The 23985-nt window shown below is 37.8% G+C and overlaps 3 protein-coding genes across 4 annotated transcripts; 2 read left to right on the top strand and 1 right to left on the bottom strand.

Annotated features, from left to right (window-relative positions):
• On the top strand, window positions 1-2982 carry LOC131320924 (transcription factor bHLH35-like). The gene is made up of 5 exons (XM_058351841.1): window positions 1-208; window positions 366-528; window positions 966-1211; window positions 1372-1542; window positions 2689-2982. The coding sequence occupies exons 1-5, from the start codon at window positions 135-137 to the stop codon at window positions 2776-2778; spliced, it is 744 nt and encodes a 247-aa protein (XP_058207824.1). The 5' UTR covers window positions 1-134; the 3' UTR covers window positions 2779-2982.
• A 1016-nt stretch (window positions 2983-3998) lies between these two features.
• LOC131320923 (DNA ligase 4-like) lies at window positions 3999-18709 on the bottom strand. 2 transcript variants are annotated; one of them, XM_058351840.1, is made up of 28 exons: window positions 18279-18709; window positions 17859-17950; window positions 17595-17680; window positions 17351-17487; window positions 16114-16188; window positions 15749-15840; window positions 15214-15285; window positions 14019-14098; window positions 13872-13909; window positions 13770-13776; window positions 13454-13609; window positions 12447-12522; window positions 11730-11854; window positions 11597-11631; window positions 11442-11500; window positions 10670-10753; window positions 9277-9372; window positions 9139-9187; window positions 8948-9035; window positions 8670-8873; window positions 8288-8413; window positions 8038-8137; window positions 7834-7939; window positions 7475-7605; window positions 7190-7351; window positions 6631-6786; window positions 4574-5283; window positions 3999-4374 (listed from the first exon to the last, which is right to left on the bottom strand). In XM_058351840.1, the coding sequence occupies exons 1-27, from the start codon at window positions 18612-18614 to the stop codon at window positions 4584-4586; spliced, it is 3468 nt and encodes a 1155-aa protein (XP_058207823.1). In that variant the 5' UTR covers window positions 18615-18709; the 3' UTR covers window positions 3999-4374; window positions 4574-4583. The 2 variants fall into 2 exon arrangements, with proteins under 2 accessions (XP_058207823.1, XP_058207822.1); XM_058351839.1 differs by lacking the exon at window positions 3999-4374 and having other exon boundaries at window positions 4381-5283.
• Window positions 18710-20353: 1644 nt separating this feature from the next.
• LOC131321374 (LOB domain-containing protein 24-like) lies at window positions 20354-21343 on the top strand. Its single transcript, XM_058352357.1, has 2 exons — window positions 20354-20874; window positions 21047-21343. The coding sequence occupies exons 1-2, from the start codon at window positions 20719-20721 to the stop codon at window positions 21341-21343; spliced, it is 453 nt and encodes a 150-aa protein (XP_058208340.1). The 5' UTR covers window positions 20354-20718.
• The last annotated feature ends 2642 nt before the right edge of the window (window positions 21344-23985 follow it).

Raw genomic sequence — 23985 nt, 5'->3', positions numbered from 1 at the left:
GATTTGCCTATAAAGCCCCCGATTTCCAGAGAGAGAGAGAGAGAGAAGTCACACATCCAAGAAAAGCATCACCCAATATTGTTTCTTAATCTCAACTCTCTCTTCTCTCTCTCTCTCTCTTAGCTAGAGACACCATGGAAAACATTGGTGATGAATACAAGCACTACTGGGAAACCAATATGTTCCTCCAAACAGAAGAATTTGACAGGTACAAACAATTTCAACCCACAACAAAATTTGATACTACTACTGTCTTCTGTACTAAAAAATGTAGCTTCGATTGGTAACTGAATTTCCTATCAATTCAAAACATCAACTTGACTGATGATATATTCCTTCCAAAATAATTACATATATACATACAGCTGGGGATTGGACGAGGCTTTTTCCGGGTACTACGACTCGAGTTCGCCGGACGGAGCTCAATCGTCGGCGGCCTCAAAGAACATTGTGTCTGAGAGGAACAGGAGAAAGAAACTCAACGAGAGGCTCTTTGCACTCAGATCAGTGGTCCCAAACATCAGCAAGGTGACACCCACAACCAACCAACCAACCTTTCTTTTTTTAATAAAGCAATAAGCTTCTCATTAAGGAAAAAAACAAAAACAAAAACAAAAAAAATACTAGTAAACTCCCCGTCAATTATTGCCCCTCTTCCAATTATACATGTGGGAGCAATTGTCACCGCCGTGTTTAGAAAGATTGAAAATTCAGTGTCATATTTTGTTTCCTCGATCAAATTAAGAAAATAGGAGTAGTATTTCAGTAGATAGAAAACTCAGATTTTGATACGTACGCACAGAGTATATATGTTTCTTTCCAGTTTCCCCCCCCATAGTTTTCTACTGTATATATGTTTTCATTACAGTACCTAATTGATTACCAAATTATGTTTTGGTTATGTATGATTTTGTTGGCAGTGAATGAATTTTGATTAATGATGTGTGCTTGGGTTTGGGTTTTAGATGGACAAGGCGTCAATAATCAAAGACGCGATAGATTACATACAAGAATTGCAGGATCAAGAGAGGAGAATCCAAGCAGAGATAGTGGATCTTGAATCCGGAAAAATGAAGAAGAAAAACTCTTCTGTTTATGATTTAGAAGAAGAGATGCCGGGGTTGTTGAGATCGAAGAAGAAGAGAACAACCGATCATCAGAGCTTCGATTCCAGAGGGTCAAGGGCATCATCTCCTGTTGAAGATCTGGAGGTGGGTGGTCTCGGTCTCTCTCTATCTCTCCCCCACTAAAAATTAGGATTAATTAATTACTGTACTAGTAGTAGTAATTGGATTGGTTAATTATTAATTAATTAATTATAGTGGAATTATGAATTGATTTGGTGGGGGTAATGAATGAATGGTGAAACAGTTGAGGGTATCATACATGGGTGAGAAGACAGTGGTGGTAAGCGTGACGTGTTGCAAAAGAAGGGATACGATGGTTAAGCTTTGTGAGGCTTTTGAGTCTTTGAAGCTCAAAATCATTACTGCCAACATCACTGCTTTCTCCGGCAGGCTTTTGAAAACTGTTTTCGTCCAGGTCAGTGAGACCTCCCAATCCCAAACTCTCTCTCTCTCTCTCTCTCTCTCTCAAGAATCATTTCCAGCTGCTGCTTTTATCATATGTTATTAGTGTTGTCTTTTGCTTTCTTTATTTTGAACGAATGACGACACCGGAATACGAGGTACTTTTATTAGGGGGTAAAACTCGTCACTAACGCTAAAAATGAGCATGTCTACATAACTTCTTATTTTACTTTTATAAAGAAAAGAGAAGAGTCTAAAATAATTTAATGAGTAATTTATATATCTTAAAAGGACAAGGCTACAGACACAACTTTAAAATGCAACTGCGAATACAAATGTATTGGAAGCCGTTACAAATCGCACTGTTTCAATCGCACATACACAACTACAACTAGTGGTGGAACCTACTATTTGGTCTACTCTCCTCTGTTCCGTAACTAGTATCTAGTATCGGATACATATTGCATAATTGGGAGTATGGTATTTTTTATATCCATCTGTATCAAGAATCAGATACTTACGACACACAAAGAAAAGATCTGCTAATTTGAGAATTAATATAGTAATCAGGCGGTTGAGACTTGTTCTTGAATTATTGTTTTATCATGCATAGGAAAAGTTACTAGAGTATTAAAGGGGTTGTTTGTGGGGTCTATGTGATGATGGACTACTATAATAAAAGTGTACACATCGTTGCATTTTTTTAGTTTTGTTTTTATTCAATGATTAGAGTTCTTCAATGGCGAGAATCCAGCTAAAGGGAGGAAAGGAGGCGTCACCCCAACCCCAAATACCGGAGTGTAGTTTTCTTTCCACTTTATTTAATTATAAACACCAGAGTTTACGTATGGGCTTATTCGTTTAAGAGACTCAAAATTTTTGCGCATGATTTTTAATAAATTTTCTCTATCTATTTATCTCTCTCTACTCATTACTCTTAAAAATCTCTCTCAAAACCTAAATTGAACAGTGTTATATCCACCCAATGGAGTTTTTTGTTAAATTACTTTCCTAAAAACAAAAGTCACTTGTTAAACTAATACTAGCGTTATATGAACATACATTTGACAGGTTAACTAACTCCCAATTCTCAAGGTCATCGCTTCATTAATTCCAATGTTTTTTTTTTACTATATATGTGTTTGAATCCTATTTTCAGGCTGATGAGGAGGAAAGAGAACTCTTGAAGATAAAGATTGAAAGTGCCATGGCATCTCTCAATGATCCAGAAAGCCCTGTGAGCTTCTGATCACATGAAACAGAGAGTTCCATCAACTCCACTCTATGATGTTCCATCCAGTGAAATGAAATGAATTGTGCCTTGAGAGTAGTTCATCTTGTATTTTGTTACCCCTTCTCTCCTTTTTCATTTATGTGAGATAAAAAGTCGACGGTTTCTCTCATGAGGAAAATTTTAAGCCATGAATAAAATGTTTTCCTTTTAATAAGAAAACTAAACATTCAACTACACATACCTCACATGAGAAATTACCAGAATACTCTTAAACCTGTGCTTGAATCACAGAATGCCCACATTTTGAAGATCAAAAAGACAAGCTAGGTTACCACACCACTTTCGTTTTTACATTTACTAGTGTTTGTGCCCGTTCGATGCACGGAACAAAACAATAACATTGATGTTTGTTTCGGCCCCGTGTTCAATACACGTTAGCATTGGTCTCATTCTATGTACCATAAGAAGCGTGGTGAAAAATGAATTTAGAGCACCATGTGACGATATCTCAGGGACAAAATAATTTTTCCTCCATATTCGCACCCTCCCCCACATCTGAGAATTAAGGATTGGAAGTTTGGAGGCTTAGAAGACTCACACACATTTGCATAGGATATTGATAGATAGATAAGTTTCTCCCCATATCCATTTCAAAAATGGCAATAATTATGCTACCTTCATCCTTCAGTAGGGGTGATAAACAAGCCAGACGAGCCGAGCAATTAGTTGTTCAAGTGTGGTTCAAAACCTTGAGGAGTTTCAAAATATGTTAAAGCTTAGGGTATTTATGAGATGAACCAATTTCAAACAAGCTTTAATCGAGCCGAACACAAGCCACTCTGGAGTAGCTCGGATTTGTTATACATAATAAGCCGAACGAGCCGAGTGAAAGGTTTTTCAACCTTGGTTTGAAATCTAAACTATCTTCAAAAAACCAATTCAAGCTTTGTTTCTTTATGTAGCAAACTGATCTTGAACGAACTTTTAACAAATGCACACGGGTTCGAACTCGAGTAACTCAATTCGTTCACCAGCCATATCCTTCCTAGTGACGCATACTGCGAAAGATATCATTCTCTTCGATAAATATACCAAGTTTTGACCGTGAAACTCAAAAGCAGCATTCTCTTTCTGCCTCCCGGACAAAAGTAGGTACTATACAAGATAAGGATGCGTTTGGCTACATGTGGCACTACAAAACTCCAAACTCGAGACATAAACTGGACAAACAGACGACATCTAAACCATAACTACGAGTATTAGCACAAACATACTGCCAATATGCTGAATTCTCAGTAGTTAGGATTCCAAACAGAACCTTATCGAACTCCATGTTCGTTCTTCAACTCAAAATCATTTTACAATGCTCATGTCAGAATGCATTTACCATTATATATACATATAAATAGATACCTATATCTGTATATGTACGTACGTATGCATGCATGTATGAAAACGCTCGTAACTCTGGGGATCATTAATTGCATAAGTATCTTCCAATCACGCAAAAAGTTTAGGTTTTCCACAGAAATGCCTTCACAAAGCAGCACGGTAGAACTTTTGAAAGCACTAACGTATAGTTTCCATGAGTATGAGCTGAACAATCAACACCTGAAGTGCATCGCAAGTACATGATATTACAAATGCTTTCATTTCCATGGTAAAGAAGAGTGGTAGGATACATTAATAAGTGACAATAAGAAATTCAAGCAATATATCACTAGCCATGTTCCAACTGCAATGGACATATCACTGGACATGGTTATATATGCAAGTAATCACAGATACAATGAGGTTGAAGAGGCTTTACCTGTGACATTCTACAAATCCCTGAGCAGCTCCATGGCAACGTCCTTATAGCTGACTCTCTTCTTTTTCTTCACCGGCTCTGCATTATCATCAGTATCCTCGGGTGGCTTCTTATCTTCTACAACAGGATCTATACTCTCTACTTTCTTCGTCTTAAGGCTCGGAATCATGTCTAGAAGCATGGACTGAACAGGATCGACCAGGACTTCTAGCTTCTCATTTTCCTGGGCACTATTCCCACTTCCCGATTTGATTCCATGAGAATTGTTGAACCACTCTCCTAGTATTGTATCTTCTCCAACCTCTTCTGGTTTAACAGCCTTTCCTCTATTTGGTGAATCAGAATCTTCTACTATCACTTCATGTTTACTTTCCTGAATTCCAAGTTCCATTTCAGACTCTTCCGTAACGGCATTCTCCTCGGAAGAAGTTACATCTGGTTCAATTTCATGTATTTTAGCAGACTTGCTTCCAAGTCGTGACTGTGTTCTGCGAGGTTGAAGGACACCCTTTTGCCCTTTATTTACACACGTGCCAAGGGGCCTTCCTCTTTTCCTTTTTCCAATATTCTTGGGAGAGGTCAAAAGTCTTGGTTCATCTAAAGCAGCTTTGCCTTTGCTATGTCCTCCATCGTTGGCGGGAGAAGATGATGTATTCGGCCGTTCTACAGCGCCAATATTTGACAATTCATCTAGACTAAGGTCATCTTTCCTAAAAAAAACAAAAAACCGAGAATAGGTGTTACATATTAACATTTGACTAAAACAAGTTTTCCCACACAGAAATTAAGCTAAGACGCAAGCCTTGAAATTTGTACACGCATAAAAGATTCAACTGCTATATGGAATTTTCACCTACTGCACTATCATCATTCTAAACAGTCTTTTAAGGTTTTATGTGCAGCCTTGATGTATATTGCAGGTATTAGAAGGATTTGAGTATGATACAGCCCTACATTCCTATGTCACGGACTTTTGAATGATTTGAACCCTTATTTGGGGCACAAGTGAGTCTTGCCTACAAAACAGAAAACAGATAAAGCCTCAATGGGGACACCTAACACCTTTGGAGTTTGGACCACACCTTGTATAAGTTAAGTGTAGAACAAGGAAATTCACCGTACAAAATATGAATTTACGGAAAATTAAAAGTTAAGGTTGCAGATCATCCTACTAACATGTTCAGCGACACCACTCACAAAATTACGCTCTAAAATGGTGAAGGGAGGAAAAAGGCTTTGCTAAGTTAGGGTTTTAGTGGTTTAGGCACTTTCATGGGTACCCTAGGGTTTAGGTTAGTGGACTTGTGGGCTTATGAAATTCACATAATAGACCTAAGACCAATTTTTTGTTTTATTTTATTATCCTTCTGATTCTGTGGAGATACAATACATCATACTCTATTAACCCAAGGCAAGGGGGATGGATGAGACTACCGTTGACATATTTCAAAAGACAACTGGACTGACTAAAAGAAATGGAATGGTTCACTTAAACTATTTACTTTTATATCGATGAGAACTTGTTCTCAAAGAATACTGCATCTCTAGATTCAAACACAGTATTTATTTGTATAGAATCCTTAGGCTCGATTATGAAGAATCCACATGCTTTACTATGCTCTCATGTCCAACGAATATGCACTCAACTCCTTGTCTCCTCCCATTAACCTACAATGCAGTACTTAACACAGGGACCAAGCCCTAACCAAGGCTCCTAACTGCTTTGTTGGTAGTATAACGAGAGATAAAAGCTCAGCCATCGTCCCTGTAAGAAATTGTCCCACATTGATTAATTATAACCTCCAAAACTACTATATAAGTTTGGGCAACCTCTCCACTCATCGTCAATTGGTTGAGTTGGATGCTTTAACACTCCCAAAATACTTTCCTGATACCAGTGGTAACATTGACAGTTAAAAGAACTTGAATTCACTAAACGTTAACGAATATAGAGGATTCATAAAAAGTTCCTTGGCCAATATATCCAGCGGAAATAATCTCTCAAAGCATGCATGCAAGTGCATAATAGCAGTAAAATAAAAGCACGCTCATATTACCACTCTCCAGAGTTCGACTCTTCCAAGCCAGTGGGCTTCAAGCTATATGTCTCCTCTTGCACTTTCTCTTCCTTATCCAAACAGTCTTCTAACCATTGAGACCAAACAACATGCAAGCTTCTCCTATGTAAAAGCCGTGCTTCCTCTGATGAATAACTGTGATCAACAAGCCAAGGGAAAGAATAAATCCCTTGTAAGTTTAGAAGGTAAGTAAAAGACGTGCCTCCTCTATTGAATAACTGTGTACAATAAGGGAGGGAAAGAATAAGTCTGTTGTTAGACTAACTTCCTACTTTACATAGAAAGAGGCCGGAGGGGGAACACACAAAAAAGCTAAATAACTTGGGAGCTGGAAGAGGAGCCGCAACAGACCAAGCAATCACTCCATTAACTTAGGAAGCTGGAAGAGGAGCAGCATTTCCCTAAAGAAATCTTGAATCCTTCACAGAGTTACTGGATGGTACGAGTTTTGCCAGAGGTTTTGGGTAATAGCCTACTAGCAGCAACTTTTCAAATTGGTTACCATCTTAATTTCATCATATCACCATTTGTAGCTTACCTTTTCAACACTTCATCAAAATCCACAATCAATCCCAATGGTGCTATGACAACTAAATGCGTAGCCCGAGAAAGACTATTGCTGACTTGGCCACCACCATTGGACACTTCAAGCTTCATCCTTCTCAATGCAAGTTCAGTCAACAATTTTGTATCCGAATTCCTTCAATTCAATACACAAAAAAGTCAATTCATAAAGCATACAGATCAGAGTCATCAGACCCTTACCACGAGGTAAATCAGGCCCATTCCTAAGAAAGGTTAACAAAACAATAAGAAATCTTACAACGCCTGCACTGAAGTGTGGAAGTAGATGCAGCAACCATGAAAACAATACCATCTAGCCTTTGGACAAAATTTCCTCTTATAATGTTCAACGGTTTTGGAATCTTCGGACCTATTTATGTTGCTTAACAGCTAAAAAGAAACGAATTTCACAGTGAAGGGGAAAAACCAGAAGAGAAATAGTTAGAAACTTGTTAAAGAGATATCCATTACTCATTATACAACAGGGATATCATTACTAAAATTTCCAGACTTCTGCACATTCATTAATCTCCTCCAATGGTTTTCATAAGAAGCTGTACTGTGTATATTAACATGTCACATAAGCGAAGATAGAGGTGGCCAGATCCCTATGTCTACCTGTTTGATATCTTTAATGTCAAGATCCCAGTAGTAAGGATCAGAGAACCCATCAATTTCTTCTTGTAACTTTTTTCTTGAAGAATCCGAAAGGAAGAGGAAGTACCTGCAAGAAAAGTATGCAGTGAAAACCATCATATATAAAGGTGCAAAATACACCAGTGAAAGGATATAATTCTTTAGGCCGGACGATGAAATACTAACTTTGGCTGCAAAGGGAGAAGCTTCTTCTGTGAACAGCAATCAAAGAGCCAAGAGTAATGAATAATATCACCATGACGCTTTGCTGCCTGAAATTTCATACCTGCAAATATATTTCTATATAAGCTTTGTGGAAGAAAACTCAGAAAATCATGCAAATGGGTCTGCATGTACAAGTGCGCGCGCGCACACACACACGAGAGAGAGAGAGAGAGAGAGAGAGAGAGAGAGAGAGAGAGAGAGAGAGAGAGACCTTTACTTTCGGCTGCAATACAGTGAGTAACTGAGCTATTCAGATTCATGGAAAAAGCTCCCCCATTCTCAGCCACCATTTTGTGCAAGGAATCCAGGGAATGTGTTGGACCAATGTTGACAAAGTCTATTGATGTCAAGGAAGTATGAGCAGTACAGCACAAAATGGTCATAAAACTCTCAATGTGTAAAACTTATTTAGACAGAATAGCCTTTGAAGTTGCCAGCAATTACAGAGTGACCAACTGACGAACCACTGGGAGCTTTTTGGTACCATAAGAAGACAGAAAAGAATCAGTCTGATATGTAACTTAGATAGTTTATGTTCTCTAACAAGTAACAATTAGTTTGGAAAGAAAGGAACAACGAATTAATATGGATACAAAGCATCATGCTCGAAAATATCAACGTCTCCCCCTTTATTGTGGAAATATCAGTCTGAACAAAATGAGAAGGAACAACAGAAACAATCTTTTTCTCCCCTTTTCTTGACAATTTCATGCGTTTCGGTTTGTCAACCTGCACGACCCCGTAATCTGCATCCCTCTGTGTGGTACCATTGCTTGAATGTACCAATTCTACAAAAGCTGCCATTGCAAAAATAAAGTGAACCTAACCCAGAAGTTGTGTAGAGAATCATTTGAACAGATTGTTGGCTTACATTGCACATCAAGACATTCATGCCAAGGCTTGTCGTATCTGACTCTGTCAATACGTGGGAACCTCAAGCTGTATGGCGCAGCAAATACCTGGGAAAGGCGGTGAAATGTAATATAGAAGAATCAAGTCATATGATTCTCACGACTAATAAGTTGACACATACGAATCAAATCTCATCTTCTAGGGCCATACCTCAGACCTTATGGTTCGAATATCACTGGTAATAGAAAGTATGATTGATCTGCAGATAACAGGAGAGGAAAATGTGAACAACATGATCTATAGTATGAAAGCAATTTCCCCTAATTCAAAGACGAAACAGATGCTAACTTTTCAGGGCTTTCAATCCAAACATCAGGTCTCTCTTTGGAGTTATTTGTAACCTGATAAAAGCTTGGCGAAGCCTTCTTCGGGTATTCATTTTTCCTGCAAAACCAATTGCACACATTCATTTATGCATGTTAATGTTGCCATTAACTAGGAATGTAAAACTTCTGAGGAAAATTTCCACTGTTCATTTGACTTTCTCCATAAGACAGCTTTTTGGCACACAAAATATTACCTCTCCCAGATATTTATACCAGGCCAATATGACATTGATAGCTTATTGTGCCAAACTGAAGGGGTCAGAAAATTCACAACCTGACCTCAAAAAGAAACCACAATGTGTGGGAAAGGGACATACTGAAAGAGTTGTCCATGAGACCAAAAAGCGGTTGCAGTCAACAATGACAGCAGTGCTGATGCGCTTTCAGAGCATAATAGCCATTACCATAATGTGGGAAGAGAACCAAGGCCATGAATTTTTATTTTCTTTAGCACAACAGAAGGTTCTATTTTTATATCACATTTGTTGGGGCGTAAAATGGGTTTTAGTGAGTTGTGTAATTTAAGCATGATTCAAAGCACACCAAACCAAGTCAACCCGAGCCTTAATCTCAATCAATTGGGTCCACTCTATGAATCCGTTTTTTCCATTGAACTTTGTAAAGTCATAGTGTTCTGTGATATCCAAAAAACTTAGATCCCTCCGAAGTATCGCCTCTAAATTCAATTTTGGTCTACCCCTACCCTTAGTGCTATCATCTACTATAACCATATTACTCCTAAGTCCTAGCCACCACATTGACCAATCTTCAATAGACACGATCTATAGTTCCAAAATGCAATTACATATTCCTATCAATTATTTCATTTGACATGATTTTGTAATATGCTTATTTATCTATCAGATACATGTATATCACTATATCGTACAATAGCATTGTTTCCCTTACAGGCTACAGTGCTGTGTTTCAAATTTCGGAGATGCATGTGTAAAATATAACAAACTGAACAAACTAATATGGCAAGTACCTTCAAGATATATCAGTAGCAGACACAACTTATATGCTACAAATACAAGGAGGATTCAATTAACACAAAATACGAGGGAAAATATGAAGATATATTGATTGCCAGCGTTATATAACGGCATTACTTTTAGATTATGGTGGTTACACATGTGAAATTCAGTTTCACCACTACAGCGGCCAAAAAGGGTAGCGAGAGCAACCTAATGTTGCCTAACAGTGTTACACAATGATTGCGGCCCCTTTAAAAATCATGGAGCAGTCTTTTTTGTTTACAACTTTACATGGCCTTCTTAATGCAGCTCATAAGACATTGTGTCAGAGAATCGCAGCGAATTACTAATTTCTATAGCCATTTACCAAAATTGTACCTGTAATATGGCTTTAATTTTGTTACTACAGCATCAAGCTCTTCATCAGAAAGTCCAGTGCCCACTCTGCAAAAAGAGATGAATCTGCAACCAATGATGCAGTCAGAATCACTCTAAGATTTCGATTCTTCAAAATATAAAGGGTGAATATTCCAAGTGTAATGCAAACAAAGGTATTGCATCATGAAACACATCGAGTTAACTCTGCCTTCTTAAAGTCATCATGATAGAGATTGACGAGGTTTTGGTGAGGAATGAAATAGAAATGCCCACCCCCTAATTACAGAAGCCAAAACCCACCCTCTTATCAGGATTAACCAAAGCTGATCCACGTCCTTAGTATTTAACCCAATGCATAATACATCTACAGTATGCAATCATAACAAACAATATATGAGGATTTTTACCCAATGCAAGTTACTCACATGTACTTTCATGTCGATGCATCTCAGTGCATGGTCAAGCAAATGCCTTTATGCCAAAATAGATGGAAGCAACACAACAGTCCCAAATCCCAATCGACAAGAATCTTAAGATACATGAAGTCTTCTCATAACAAGTAAAAAGCACATGAAAAGAAGTACAGGAAATCTCCTTTAATAAGTCGGTCAGCAGCTGCTTGTCGATTGATGATCTCCCCCAAGAAAGTATAATCTATCTTACGCGAAATAAGTCCTTTTTCTGTGGGTTTCCCCTCTCGAATAAAGCTTCAATAAGAGAAAACCCATCTAATCCCTGACGTTCAAAAAGTTGATGCCTGAAAATTGCTTACCTTTTGGGATACATATCTGGGGCGGAACGCTCTGCAAGGCCCACCAAAAACTGAGCCACCTTCATTTAAACAAAGAAAAAACAGGTCAATTTTAGTGAAACAATGATATTGGGAGAGAAAACAATAGCTTAAGGGAAAAATGATAAAATGCTTACCTCTCCTCCACGACGCCCGGAGCCGTAGTATCCTCCTATGATGAGTACACCAAGGAAACTGTCAAATAAGCTAAAAAGAATGCCCAACAATGTTTCAAGTTACGTAGAGGTTAAAGAGAAACCAAAAAAATACCTATTATAAGAACATCTAAATCAGAGCCAGCTCGAATGTAATCAGGCTTCAACTTTAACCACTTTCCACTTCGGTCACTTGGTTCCCACTTGGAACCAAGGTCTTTTACCACAATACCTTCATCTCTGACAAGGAAAAATAAAATGTTACACATGCATAAAAATCGAGTGAGGTAACAAAAAAGGGGTCACTCAAGTTTCTAAATGGACATAAGAAAAACAAGCTATCCCAATTCCCAAACACAACTACAAAAATCACAAGTCATCATAAAGAACATCATTGTACACTCACAGCATGCCAATCACTCTAATCAACTGCCGATAATTGTGCAGATGGTTTCAGGGTGAAAATAAAACCATACCAAGTACAGTATATTACGTAGGGGACTAAGGTGCCTCACCCTATTAATGAACAGGCTCTAAGCTTCTCAATTAAGAGCTGCACTGATACAACCAATACTTCGTATTTCAACTTGGTTGGGTTAGTTTGGAGAAAATGATGTTTCTATGCGACCCAAAGACATGTACAGATTCACCTATCACTAATCACTAACTAGATAAGAAAGGGAACATCATATCATAGTATTTTACTATTTTCACACCCCAGCAGGCCAGGAATGGCCAAATAAGATTCAGGCAGATATATCTAACCCACGCAGTCTTAATAAAGTTCTAACGATGAAAAAAGAAACATGGGCAACCAAAAATACTCACTGACCTGTTTTCAATAGTTTCTTTAAAAAACCTCTCAATATCATCCACGCTATTAGCAATAAGTGACCAACAAGGCTCCCCTGCATGATGAGTAGATTAAGTGAGCTCTGAGAAGCAGACTAGATTCTAGCTTCTAGTCCCAAACCTAAAAGAAACTACTTTCCAAAACAGTAAAATATACAATATTTTGATGTCATCCTTATGACTTATAAAACGACAAAGAAAACGTTGGTTAAGTCAACTGCAAAGCATGTGCAATATTCTGCTTCTCATTCAAACATTACCATAAGCTAGTACGTTGGTATTTTTTTCAAAGAAAAAGGGAGAATCGCCCCAAAAAATATAAAAGGCAAAGAGAGAGCGAAGTGATGAATTACTTGCAACTATCAAGAGATGTCTTAAAGCACCCAACTCAATACCAATTGGCAACGAGTGGAGAGGCCGCCTAGGTTCATATACTAGTTTGGAGGAGATATTAACCAATGTGGGACAAACTCCAACACTCCCCCACACGTGCGACCCCCGACTCGCACATGAAGAGGTAAACAAACGATCCATACCACATGAATCACAACAAACAATGGTGCACTTATGGCACAAACAAGGGGGAATAAATTCACCGAAGCCCTAGCTCTGATATCATGTTAAAGCATCCAACTCAATACCAATTGCCAATATACTAGTTTGGCGGGGATAATTAACCGATGTGGACAAATTCCAACAAGATGCAACAACTGAAAAATAACCACAAGATTACTTAAACCCATGGCAAGTTGGCAACAACACCAATCGAGTTGATTGACTAGCCTACAAAGCAGCATTCAGACTCATGGTTGGCTAGGATTCGAAAACAACCTGATAGTGATAGGCACTGAACTAGAATAGTGTATCAAAACAAAGTTACACGGACTCTTTACATGTATGAAGTGTGTGTGTGTGTGTCAAGACATTTCAAATGCTAATGACATTTAGAAGTAAGTAAATGAAGTCAATCTCTACCAGCACACTCACCAGAAGGCCGACGATCATTAAGACCACCATTGGGAACCAAAACTTCTAATCGACCCTTTACAGGCTTTACAACTTTACGAAGAAGTTCATGGCGTTCTTTCAAGCTTTGATGAATAACACTGGTGTCTCCGAAATAGAGAATGTCAAAAGCAACATCTAAGCCATTCATGTAAGGTAAAGCAAAACCAAGTGAATCTTCTTGCAAATTCAAGTTCCAGAAAAATAAGAACTTTTGTTGCACAACCTTTTTCAGCATCCGAAGACTGAATTAAATGACATCACTTCTGTTTCCCAAAAAACTGCAGACAAAGGATACAGCACAGCTGCATAAGAAGAAAGCATTTACTTTACTTCCATCAGCAGTTCTAAAAACAAAAACAAAAAAAAAAAACATAGCAGACATCACAGAAAAGCAAACCTGTCGGTCACTATCAAGTCCTTCCTTTGCTACCTTCGCTATGAAACAAGAAATAACAACTCCATTAAGACCTTAAAATTTCATCACAAATACAATAAGAAAAAGATTATGACAATGTAAGAAAATGAGCCGAAAAGAGTAGAAAACCTATTTCCTGATTAGAACCGAACTCAGCGAAACGGTTCATAGATGTGTCCCAAACCAACATCTCGCCATCAAGTATACACCTGAAAAATATTTAAAACACCATAAACATGTTGGTACCCAACAGCATAACTGATTTTAAACAAATAATGCGCCATAAGGAGAACCCTATACGTTTGCCGTTTGTGGTACCAAAAAATAATAACTAGTGACGAAGTGCACAAGGAACAGCACGTTATGACAGGAGCCAGTCACCAAGCAATAAAGGGAGAACAAACAAAGTGAGGGCATAAACATATATAGTGTATCGCCTGGAACTGGAAGTATATTTCAATTTACAAGTGCATGTACATAGATAGATGCTTGCATGAAGAAGAAAGACACACTTTCATGCACAAAACTAAACCCATGATGGATAGCTATCGCATCCCACAAGAGCGGGATATGGGGATAATAATATACAACAAATAAAACACCACCTGGTAATAAAGTAACCTGAGCTTGAGTTTTGGGCCAAGTTAGCATGTCCACCATAAGAGGTTAGTGGACAAGCAAGTGATGCATCATTACAAGTGGTATTAGAGCCGACCGAAACCCCATGCAGGGCTCCGTAGTGGTGCAGTATAGGAGCATAGGCTCCAGACTCTGTGGTCATGTATGACTTGTTCTTCTTATCAGCCAGCTCGGGGACGTTACTAGGCTACGTGGACCACATGCGCAACGAGGGACATGGCGTATCAAAGTGAAGATGATTGTTGCTTCCCACATCCGCGAGACGTCACAGCATGCTTTTAAAACAAGGAAACGCCACCTTCTACTAAAGTAAGCCAAGATTAAGCTTTTTGCCATGTTGGTAGGTTCACTTTCAATGGTTACCCAATAAGCCATTGGCAGCTCATCATGCACTCATCGCACCAATGCAATGTTTTAGGAATATAAAATTAAAATAATGGAGACGCATAATGTAGATGCTATGCACGGATGCACCATAAGACTACTTGGCATTGAAGCCCAAACACTCTGTCAGAGTCTCACAGTCACAATATTGGAGGCATGCGCGGAAGGCTATTACAATTCAAGATTCAGGAATAGATTTAGACAAACATACAAGAAAATAAGATAAAAAGACACCACAATTAAGAACTACTAGTAGCAATAATCTCATACGGCTGTCAAGTGTGAAACTGCTGTCAATTACCTGTCAGCAATAATACTTTGTATGATGATGGCTGACATTGAATGCTCATATTCAGGATGGTCAAGAAAGTTCCTGCATAAATGACATAATTTGTGTATTGCATTAAAAAAATATTTGGTGGATTATCAATGTTGAAACAGCTGATAAAGATAAAAAGTATATTTGGTTTATATAAAGAACTTCTGTTTTTAAATGGCATTACCAATTTGGCAACATGGATCTGGATTGTAGACGATGTTATATCTAGAAGATAAAGGGAAGTGCTAGGTACAAAGAAAATATACCCGGAAATTACCCCGAAAAGGCAAATCAACGGTACAGATGCACTTCAAAGTGAATCAGTACATTGATTTGCCCTTTCGGGGTAATTTCTGGGTACGTTTTCTTTGTACTTAGCATTTCCCGAAGATAAATCATGACTAACAAATGGAATTATCATAACCATATAATATAATTAGAGGACTTAAACAACGTGACAAAAAAAGCAAAAATGTCGAATAGAAGGAACTTATCGGTAAGTCAGGCAAACAAACACCTTGAGAAAAAGTGTATCTCCTGTCCATTTTTATGGATTTGAATCCGGTCACCATCAAATTTGCACTCTGCAACAACTTCCTTCCCGTGAAGCTAGAAAGAAGGGGGAAAGGTATAAATGTATAATGAACCAAAACTGGTTAAAGAAGCTAGACCACTGAGGACATCCAACATGTCACAGATTCCAAAAAGACAAAGGGAAAAAACTAATAAGCCTTGAAAGAGCAAAAAATCCATGGAAATACAAATATTTGAAATGCAGTTATTCTCGTCAAGCTCCAATGAGGCAATGACACCATCTATGGAATACCGTGGTTGAAGTTTTGAACAATGTCATATTATATTAATCTGTAGTGAAGTCCAAACCTTCTTCCATGCATTGTTTGCATTACCAACCCTCATAGCTAGTTGGGGACGCACAGGCTTTCCAACTTCTATGTCCTGAAAAGTATGCAAACAGTGTTAATAGCTGAAGAATTCACATATGCTATGTGTTGTTTCCCCCACTTACGAATGCATGTACAAATGTATTTGAAGAAAAATTATCTCTGCAGAAGTACAGCAACATGGCAAAGTATTGCATCGCTAATCAAGAGTAGGGGAAACCTTTTTTCCTTCTACATCACCACTTGCATTCGCAGTCATTTAGCTAATTCAATTCCACGTACTAGGGAAAAAAAATATGTATAGATAACACTGGACAAGATCATCATTCTGATTTCCGTAATATCAGCTTCACGTCTTCACATACAACCTCAACCAATCTTCTTTTTGGTTTTCCCTATCCTCTAAATAACTGCTTCTAGAATCATATCAATCCTTAAGATGCAAAGTATAGAAGGTAAACACACTGAAGAAAATTTTTACGGAGCACCCAAACCGAAGGTTTGAATGAGTTGGCGGCAAGTACAAAAGCAAAATCACATATGGTAGTTCTCCTAAAAATGCATACATATGATACCAATGGCTATCATGGCTAAATGTTCAAAAAGGTAAATTGGAGAGTTTCAAAGAACAAAAAACCAAAGCATCTTTTAGATAAGTACAAAAGATCAAGCAGTACGGTTTTTAAGCCCAGACACCACTGCATTAAGATCCTAGTAAGTTCCTAATCTTAGTATTCGCATATGTAAAATTTAGGAAGCACAGCCAATACGGCAAATTGGGATTTACAAAAGAGATAAGTTTGGCATAGTAAAATGTACACATTTTGATTAAAACTCCTGGAACTGGAACAAGAAGACAGACCTGAAAGATAAGAAAAGAGGAAAGACAAGAGAGCTTGGTTGAGGAAAAAACAACTCAATATAAGAGCAGATTACATAATATTAAAAGTCAAAGCTCAACAAGATACTCTACAGTATACACTAAGTAAGCAACACAAGAACAAGAAGTAACTGCAAAACATTACCAAACAAATCGGAGGAAACGGGTTTATAGGTGTTACACATTGACGGTCTGAGCAAACATGCTTTCAAGATTTACAAGGTATTACAATAATTGACTGAGGAAACATGATCAAAAGGTAGCGCCAGATACTAATTGTCTGGCAGTATGATTCAACATAGCAAAGAAGTAAACTCAAAATGAAACTCGAACAAACCTGACGTTTGTGCCGTTGACTTCGATCCCGTAACTTTTCACAAACCAGTTTTAAGTCACACGTAACGTTGAACAAATCTTCAGCATCCGGATGGAATTCATGAAAGATGCTCTTCTCGCTAACTCCCAACTTGAGATCTGGGTTGGCATGAGAGGTGAGAGCACAGAGGGGAAGGGCAAGAAGGAGAAGCATATTGTTTGAACACACTATAAAGGAATTAAATCATGCAGGTCATAGGGAAAACCTTTTAGAATTATCATTACAATCCACTTCATTTCTTGTGCATTGGTTTTCTTGATTAGATCAGAAAGAACAGAAGTCTTCTCCGCCCTGTTGTAACATTTTAAAAGGCAAGCCATAAGGGAGAAAAATAAAAAGTCCTTGACTTAAGGGTGCAAAACAAAACAGCATAGATAGAAACCTTTCTTGAAGAGATGCTTAAGGTGCAGCATTCAACAACAGCCAAGTCTCATAGGATATCTACCAACACTAATTTAGGAGTGATTACCTGTTTTCACTTGAAGCCAATCGATCAAGCATCTCATTTAGTTCCTTAATGTTTAGACCGCCAGAAGCCCAACCCTGCCTTCTTTGCAGCACCTGTTGATCACCAACATGGAACTCTATTACCAAAAGAAGTCCAATATCAAGTTATCAACATCTGCTAGCCTTTCATTCTTTACTTTTACGCTTTGCTTTTTCCTTCCCTTCAAATAGAAACAATCAAATCCCCTTCATTACAGCATTACTTACTACAGTCCAAGCCCGCATTACTTACTACAGTCCAAGCCCCTTTGCACATACAGAAAGGGCGGGAAGTGAAAAGGAAGGGAAATTCCTATCACTTGTTTGGATGACTTTGAAAAAAAATAGGATTTTCGCTAGACGATGGAGGAGAGGAGAGGAGAGGAAAGGAAAGCTGACTGACCTCGGCAGCAACTAGGGCGAAATTGCCGGCGTTAGAGCCGGCCTTGGGTGCGCCGCCCTTGCGCCAATTGAAGAGGCGTAGGGCGTCTTGGGAGTCCCGGGACATGCCGACGGCGTCGACGAGGCAGGTGGCGAGGACGGACTCCTTGAGGCCGTAGGAGCCGCGCTCGCGGTCGAGGGAGGGGAGGATGAGCCTGATGGCGTTGAAGTAATCGCCCGGTTTGCAGAAGTTGTCGAGGAACTTTCGGAACTTGGAGCGCTTCTTGGCCGACGATTTGCTCCTCTGCATCCAGTTGAACAGGCTGCACATGACGCTGAACTTGGTTTCGTCGCACATTTTTCTAAACTCGAACCGAATCCCATCCAATGGGGAAATTCGAGATTCGTACAATCTTCTTGCTATTCTTGTGTTTCTCTTTGAGATTTTACTGTGTGGAGACTACTGGAGAGTAGTATATAAGGAGGAGGAAGCGTGCAGGGAGGGCTACACTAAACGAGAGAAATCATCATGTTCCAACTCCGTTTTAGGCAACCAGAATTTTACCCAAATTCTTCACATTAATTTCTTACAAGATCGCGTAAAATTTTCAGTCCAATCGAAATCAGTATTAATATTAATCAAAAATTTGAAAATTCTTGGGCGAAAATAAAACTAAAGTAGATAAAACTTCGATTTCTTAATTATGTACTTACTGATAATTGATTGAATTGAATTTTCACATAATAACCAATTAAAGTAGTGATTCATATACAATGAGCGATTTTGACTACCACAACAGAACATGCAGCTTTTCTCACCAAATACCGGTAAAGTTATTCTCACTGAAAGTGAACGTGAATAAAATTACTCCCCAAATAAACGAGTTAACTAGGACCGGACTATGACAAATCGCAACACATTGCATTTCCAACTCAATAATCACTTGTCTAAATTCTTTAAAGATTCCAAGAGGCTTGTAGCCCAATGGTAATTTTTTTTTTTTTTTTGGTAATGCCAATCGTATTTCCTGGTCCTTCTCTTGTGGGAGGCCAAGATTTGAGCTCTGTCAGATACATTTGTATTTCAGAGCTATGAGCAGCCTTTTGACTCTTGTAGACGAATTTACTAACTATTCCTAACTTACTTACTCCTAACCTCGTAGATGTCGCTTGGAAAAGAAAAAAAAAATTATTGAATGCACTTTTAGACGGGGCAAATTAATCTTTTACAATTGAAAATCACACTGCACAGAACCCATTTTCTTTTCATTTGTAGCTTATTTTGTTTTGATAAATAATTTTCATACTCCTTTTTTTTAATAATCATATAAATTTTTTAAACAAATTGTCTTTCAGTTCACTTTGGAAATTGAATGTGTATAACTATAAATAAAAATAGATAAATTGTGGAGTGTATATTTATAAGAAAGTGGAGTACAAAAGTTATTTTCTTTTTGGTTATCTTATTACAACTTAAACTTAAAATATTACTCTATCTTCTCAAGTATGAAAATACTCATATATAAATGATAGGTTAATCGGGTATATTATTATTAATATACTATAAAAGGACAAAAAAATAAGCATTAGATATTCTTTATTTTTTGTTTTCACAAACAAAAGAAGAAATGATTGGATGAAAAATGAGTGTGAAAATTACTTGTTTTGTAATTTTTATCTTTTTTGAAGCTCGAAATTCGTAGTCCAAAAATGAAGAAGAACCCGGAGAAAAAAACACATAACAAGAAACACGGAAGAAGCTAAGAGCATCTACAATGTAATAATCACAATCAAAAGATTGCTACAGTTAGCAATATTGTGTGCTTAAAAAAGTATTCACATTGTAATAATCAAAGTTAGTAACCTCTTAATCAATAATCAAATTTGGGCATTTGAATAATCAAAAGTAACAATATGTGACTTCACATTGCTAATTTTAACAACTCTTTAAATGAATAATCAAAAGCTGACGTTGCAAGTTTTGATTATTCACTTTTGATTATTACATTGCGGATGCTCTAACAAGCTAATGTCACAGATATATAACTGTTTTTTTTTCCCGGGGTATGTAAGCGTTAAGCATCCTTTTTTCTCCATAAATGAGTTAACAAAATTGTAAAATTGAAACTTGAAATGTTTAATAAATTTAAACCGTATTAGCCTATAGGTGTTACTATATAAGTTTGTTAAAAGTCAAATAATCAAGAAATTAATTTCTCCCATTAGTTGGAGCTTCTTAGATTGCTGAATAAATCTTTCCATTTCAAGACTTGTCAAGATCGGAATTGTTTTAACGGCTCTTTTCCTATGAGATTGGTGTTTAAATTGAGCACTAAGGCAACAAAAATTTCCCACTAGATTTCTTCTTCAAGCTGGATATACACACACAGAAGATACGAAAAGATAGATTTTTTCGTGGGTACGTAGATTTTGTTTTGGATTTTTCTGAAGATCTCTGAGCAATGACTTCCATTACTCGTTGTGCCGCTTGCAAGTACCTGAGGCGGAGATGCTCTTCAGATTGCATCTTCTCTCCCTATTTTCCTTCCCATAATCCCCAAAGATTTGCTTCTGTTCACAGTATTTATGGTGCCAGCAATATTGGGAAAATGCTCCAGGTTACTTTTCTACATATATAAAATTATCTTCTTACTGATCAAAAATAAAATAAAATTGTGGTTTGTTTCCTTTGTATTCAGTTGGAAATTTTGGAATTTTCGGACCATTTACATAGTTTTCCAGACAAAAAGATTAATATTGTCTTGGTTTTGATTTACGTTATTGAATCAGCAACTTCCCGTTAATCTACGAGCCGAAGCAGCGGATTCTTTGTATTATGAAGCACAATGTAGGATCCAAGACCCTGTTTATGGATGTGTGGGAATCATCTCTATTTTACAGCAGCAAGTAAACCATGTTCAAAATGAGATAGCTAAAGCCCAAGCAGAGATTCTGGTTCTCAATGCCAATACTACTACTGCTCAGGGACAGCCCCATTCCGATGAATACCATCAACTAGCTCATGAAGACGACGCTGCTACTCCGATCGTTGATACTTTCTACTCTAACCGTGGTTTTCTAACATAGTGCATAAATATTCTAGGATGCAAAATCTTGTTTTTTTGATCTCTTACAATATTGGTCTTACCAAGAAGAAATTCAACGTTCAGGTTTTATGGAAGTAGTTTTTTCCTTAACGCACGTTGACGGCACGGAAAAAGTTATTATCAATCAATACTAATTCTCCAAGTTCAGTTTGCACCCTAGAAAAGTCTGTTTGATTACCAACACATTGTCCAAAACTTTATCCCTCTTCTGTGAGCTTCTATCTGGTAGTCCCTTCGGGGACATCTCATAAAATTGAAACGATACAGAGCTTGTATCTGGTATATTCATAGTGTAAATCGACGGAGTAACAAACTTATGGTTGATTTTTTGGGTACAATCTACTGTTTAATTTGTTAATCGGATAAAAACAACTGACAAGCACACCATAGTTTTGACTAGAAATGAAGAGTGCAAGGCAGCAAGCATACGGAAACTCTCTCAACTATTATTTTTTTTTCCACGAAGAGTCGGAAACCCCCTAGTATTTAAAATCGCCCATACAAATTCCCTCAAATACTCAAAACGAAAATATCGCTAACTCCGTTAATAGAATGGAGGAAATGGGTAAGATACCCAAGATCAGATATGCGAAAACCCCATTAATGGCACAAATCAACGCAGAGCCCTTCTTCATCACAGCAATTGCGTGATTGGGTTCACACACTTCTGCCAAGTGCCAAATAGACACGTCGTCATTAGACTGATTAAGAAAGATATTCACAGCCGAGGGGGGGACCGTGTTATGGGTATTGAATACTGATTGCGACCAAGATGAGGACCATAGAAATACAAGATTGTAAATGAACATAATGAGAGAAATCTGGAAGTAGATGACGAAGAGATGCTTGAGAGAGGCAACGATGGTGAAGTCGATGGTGGAGAGGAGAGGCAAAGTGACGAGGAAGACGAGGTAGCAGAATTGGAAGATGTTAAAGTTGTTGGATTTAACATTAAAAGGAGAAATACTTATCAAAACAACAAAAGGAGAAGAAGCAGATGGGGAGGTGTTGATTTGGGAGTGGAAAGGATTGGTGAAGAGACCGTGGACGAGCATCGCAAAGTAGAGAGGGAAAATTAGGAGGTTTCTGAACTAGAAGGTTTTTGCGGGTTGGAGTTGTTCTGGTGCTTGATCCATGTGTTAGTAATTTATTTTAATCAACGGGTATCTGTAATCTTAACGTGGAGAGATTAATAAGTACTCTAGTATTTAATATCATGGAGCTCGTAATATAATTGAGATAAGGACGGGAGTGCAATTATAATTCTGCAGTGGGTTGAATTATAATTAATGAAATAAGAAATAGAATCCTGGTGGGATTAAGTTTTCTTATTTACACTGGGAGCCCAGACTTATTACTCCTTAGGTCCCTATCGTAACCCTATATATACACGTTATGCTCTCTAGGTCAGTTGAATGTTTTTTTATTATTCAGTAAATAGAGGCAGGCTTAGAGAGAGCAAACAGATCACGAAAGAGTCCACACTTGGTTCGTGTTCTAGACGTGCAGGGAATACGATAGAAGATCGTAAGGTACGATCGAGCAGTATTCGTGGTTTATAGCAAAACGTGCTATAACAAGTTCAACTAGCGTTCGTGTCGCAGGGAGTTGAGGTAGAACCCTAATTCCGCTTTATAGGGTTTTACAATTTTTGTTGTCTAATCTGTATGCGTCGTTACTGGGTCTTAGGGATTCGGTTTCCCAACACCATGGTGGTTTGGTGCAGAGAGAGAAAATTAGGAGGTTTCTGAAGTAGAAGGTTTTTGCGGGTTGGAGTTGTTCTGGTGCTTCATCCATGGTGGTTTGGTGCAGAGAGAGAGAGAGAGAGAGAGAGAGAGAGAGTTACTATTGGGTTTTGGCGAGGGGAAAAAAAAATATAGTATTGTCAAAGGGCATTTATTAAAGGGCATTTTTGTCAAAAAAAATGCCAAATTACTAACATGTGACCTTCCAACAAACGGTTATGAGACGGGAGTGTGTCACTTGGGTAACGAGTACTTGAGAGAGTCTGTATAAGCAATTTTAAATATTGTGAAATCTCCATGAAAAAAATGATGATGGGGATATACATGAAATTTCACCTTATTTTTATTCATTTAGATGTTTTCGAACTCGAAAATCGCAGGTGAAAATGGAAGAACCATAAAGAATAAAACGGATATGAAATGTTCAATAAGCGTATCGTTATAACAAAATTTTATATGTTCCCGGGCTGTGAACTTTGTATTTTTTGGGAACGGGCACTTGTACTACTACGTAATACGAAGTATTATGTTTTTTTTTTTTTTTTAATCAGATATTATGTTAACATGCAATTGCATTCTTTTATACATCACAAAACCGCCTAACAATAAAAGCAATGGTAATGATTAGAGAGAGGGATAGTAAGTAGAGAGAGATAGAGAGGGAAATGAAAATAATAATTAGAGAAATAGGGTAATGATTCAAGAGAGAAATAGGGTAATAATTATAATTAGAAAACAAAAACAAAACAAAGTTAAAATTGAAAAAAAACAAAGCCAATGATTTTGGAAATTGATTTCGCACTCCCCAAATTACTAATCGCACCCCGAAACGGCATAGACTCCCAACGACTTGGAGTCCAACTCCTCTCCAACCATA

This window comes from Rhododendron vialii, chromosome 3a (assembly GCF_030253575.1).
Source record: "Rhododendron vialii isolate Sample 1 chromosome 3a, ASM3025357v1".
Lineage (NCBI taxonomy): Eukaryota > Viridiplantae > Streptophyta > Magnoliopsida > Ericales > Ericaceae > Rhododendron > Rhododendron vialii.
The sequence above is the reverse complement of the archived record's forward strand: the minus strand, read 5'-3'. Positions and strand labels throughout refer to the sequence as shown.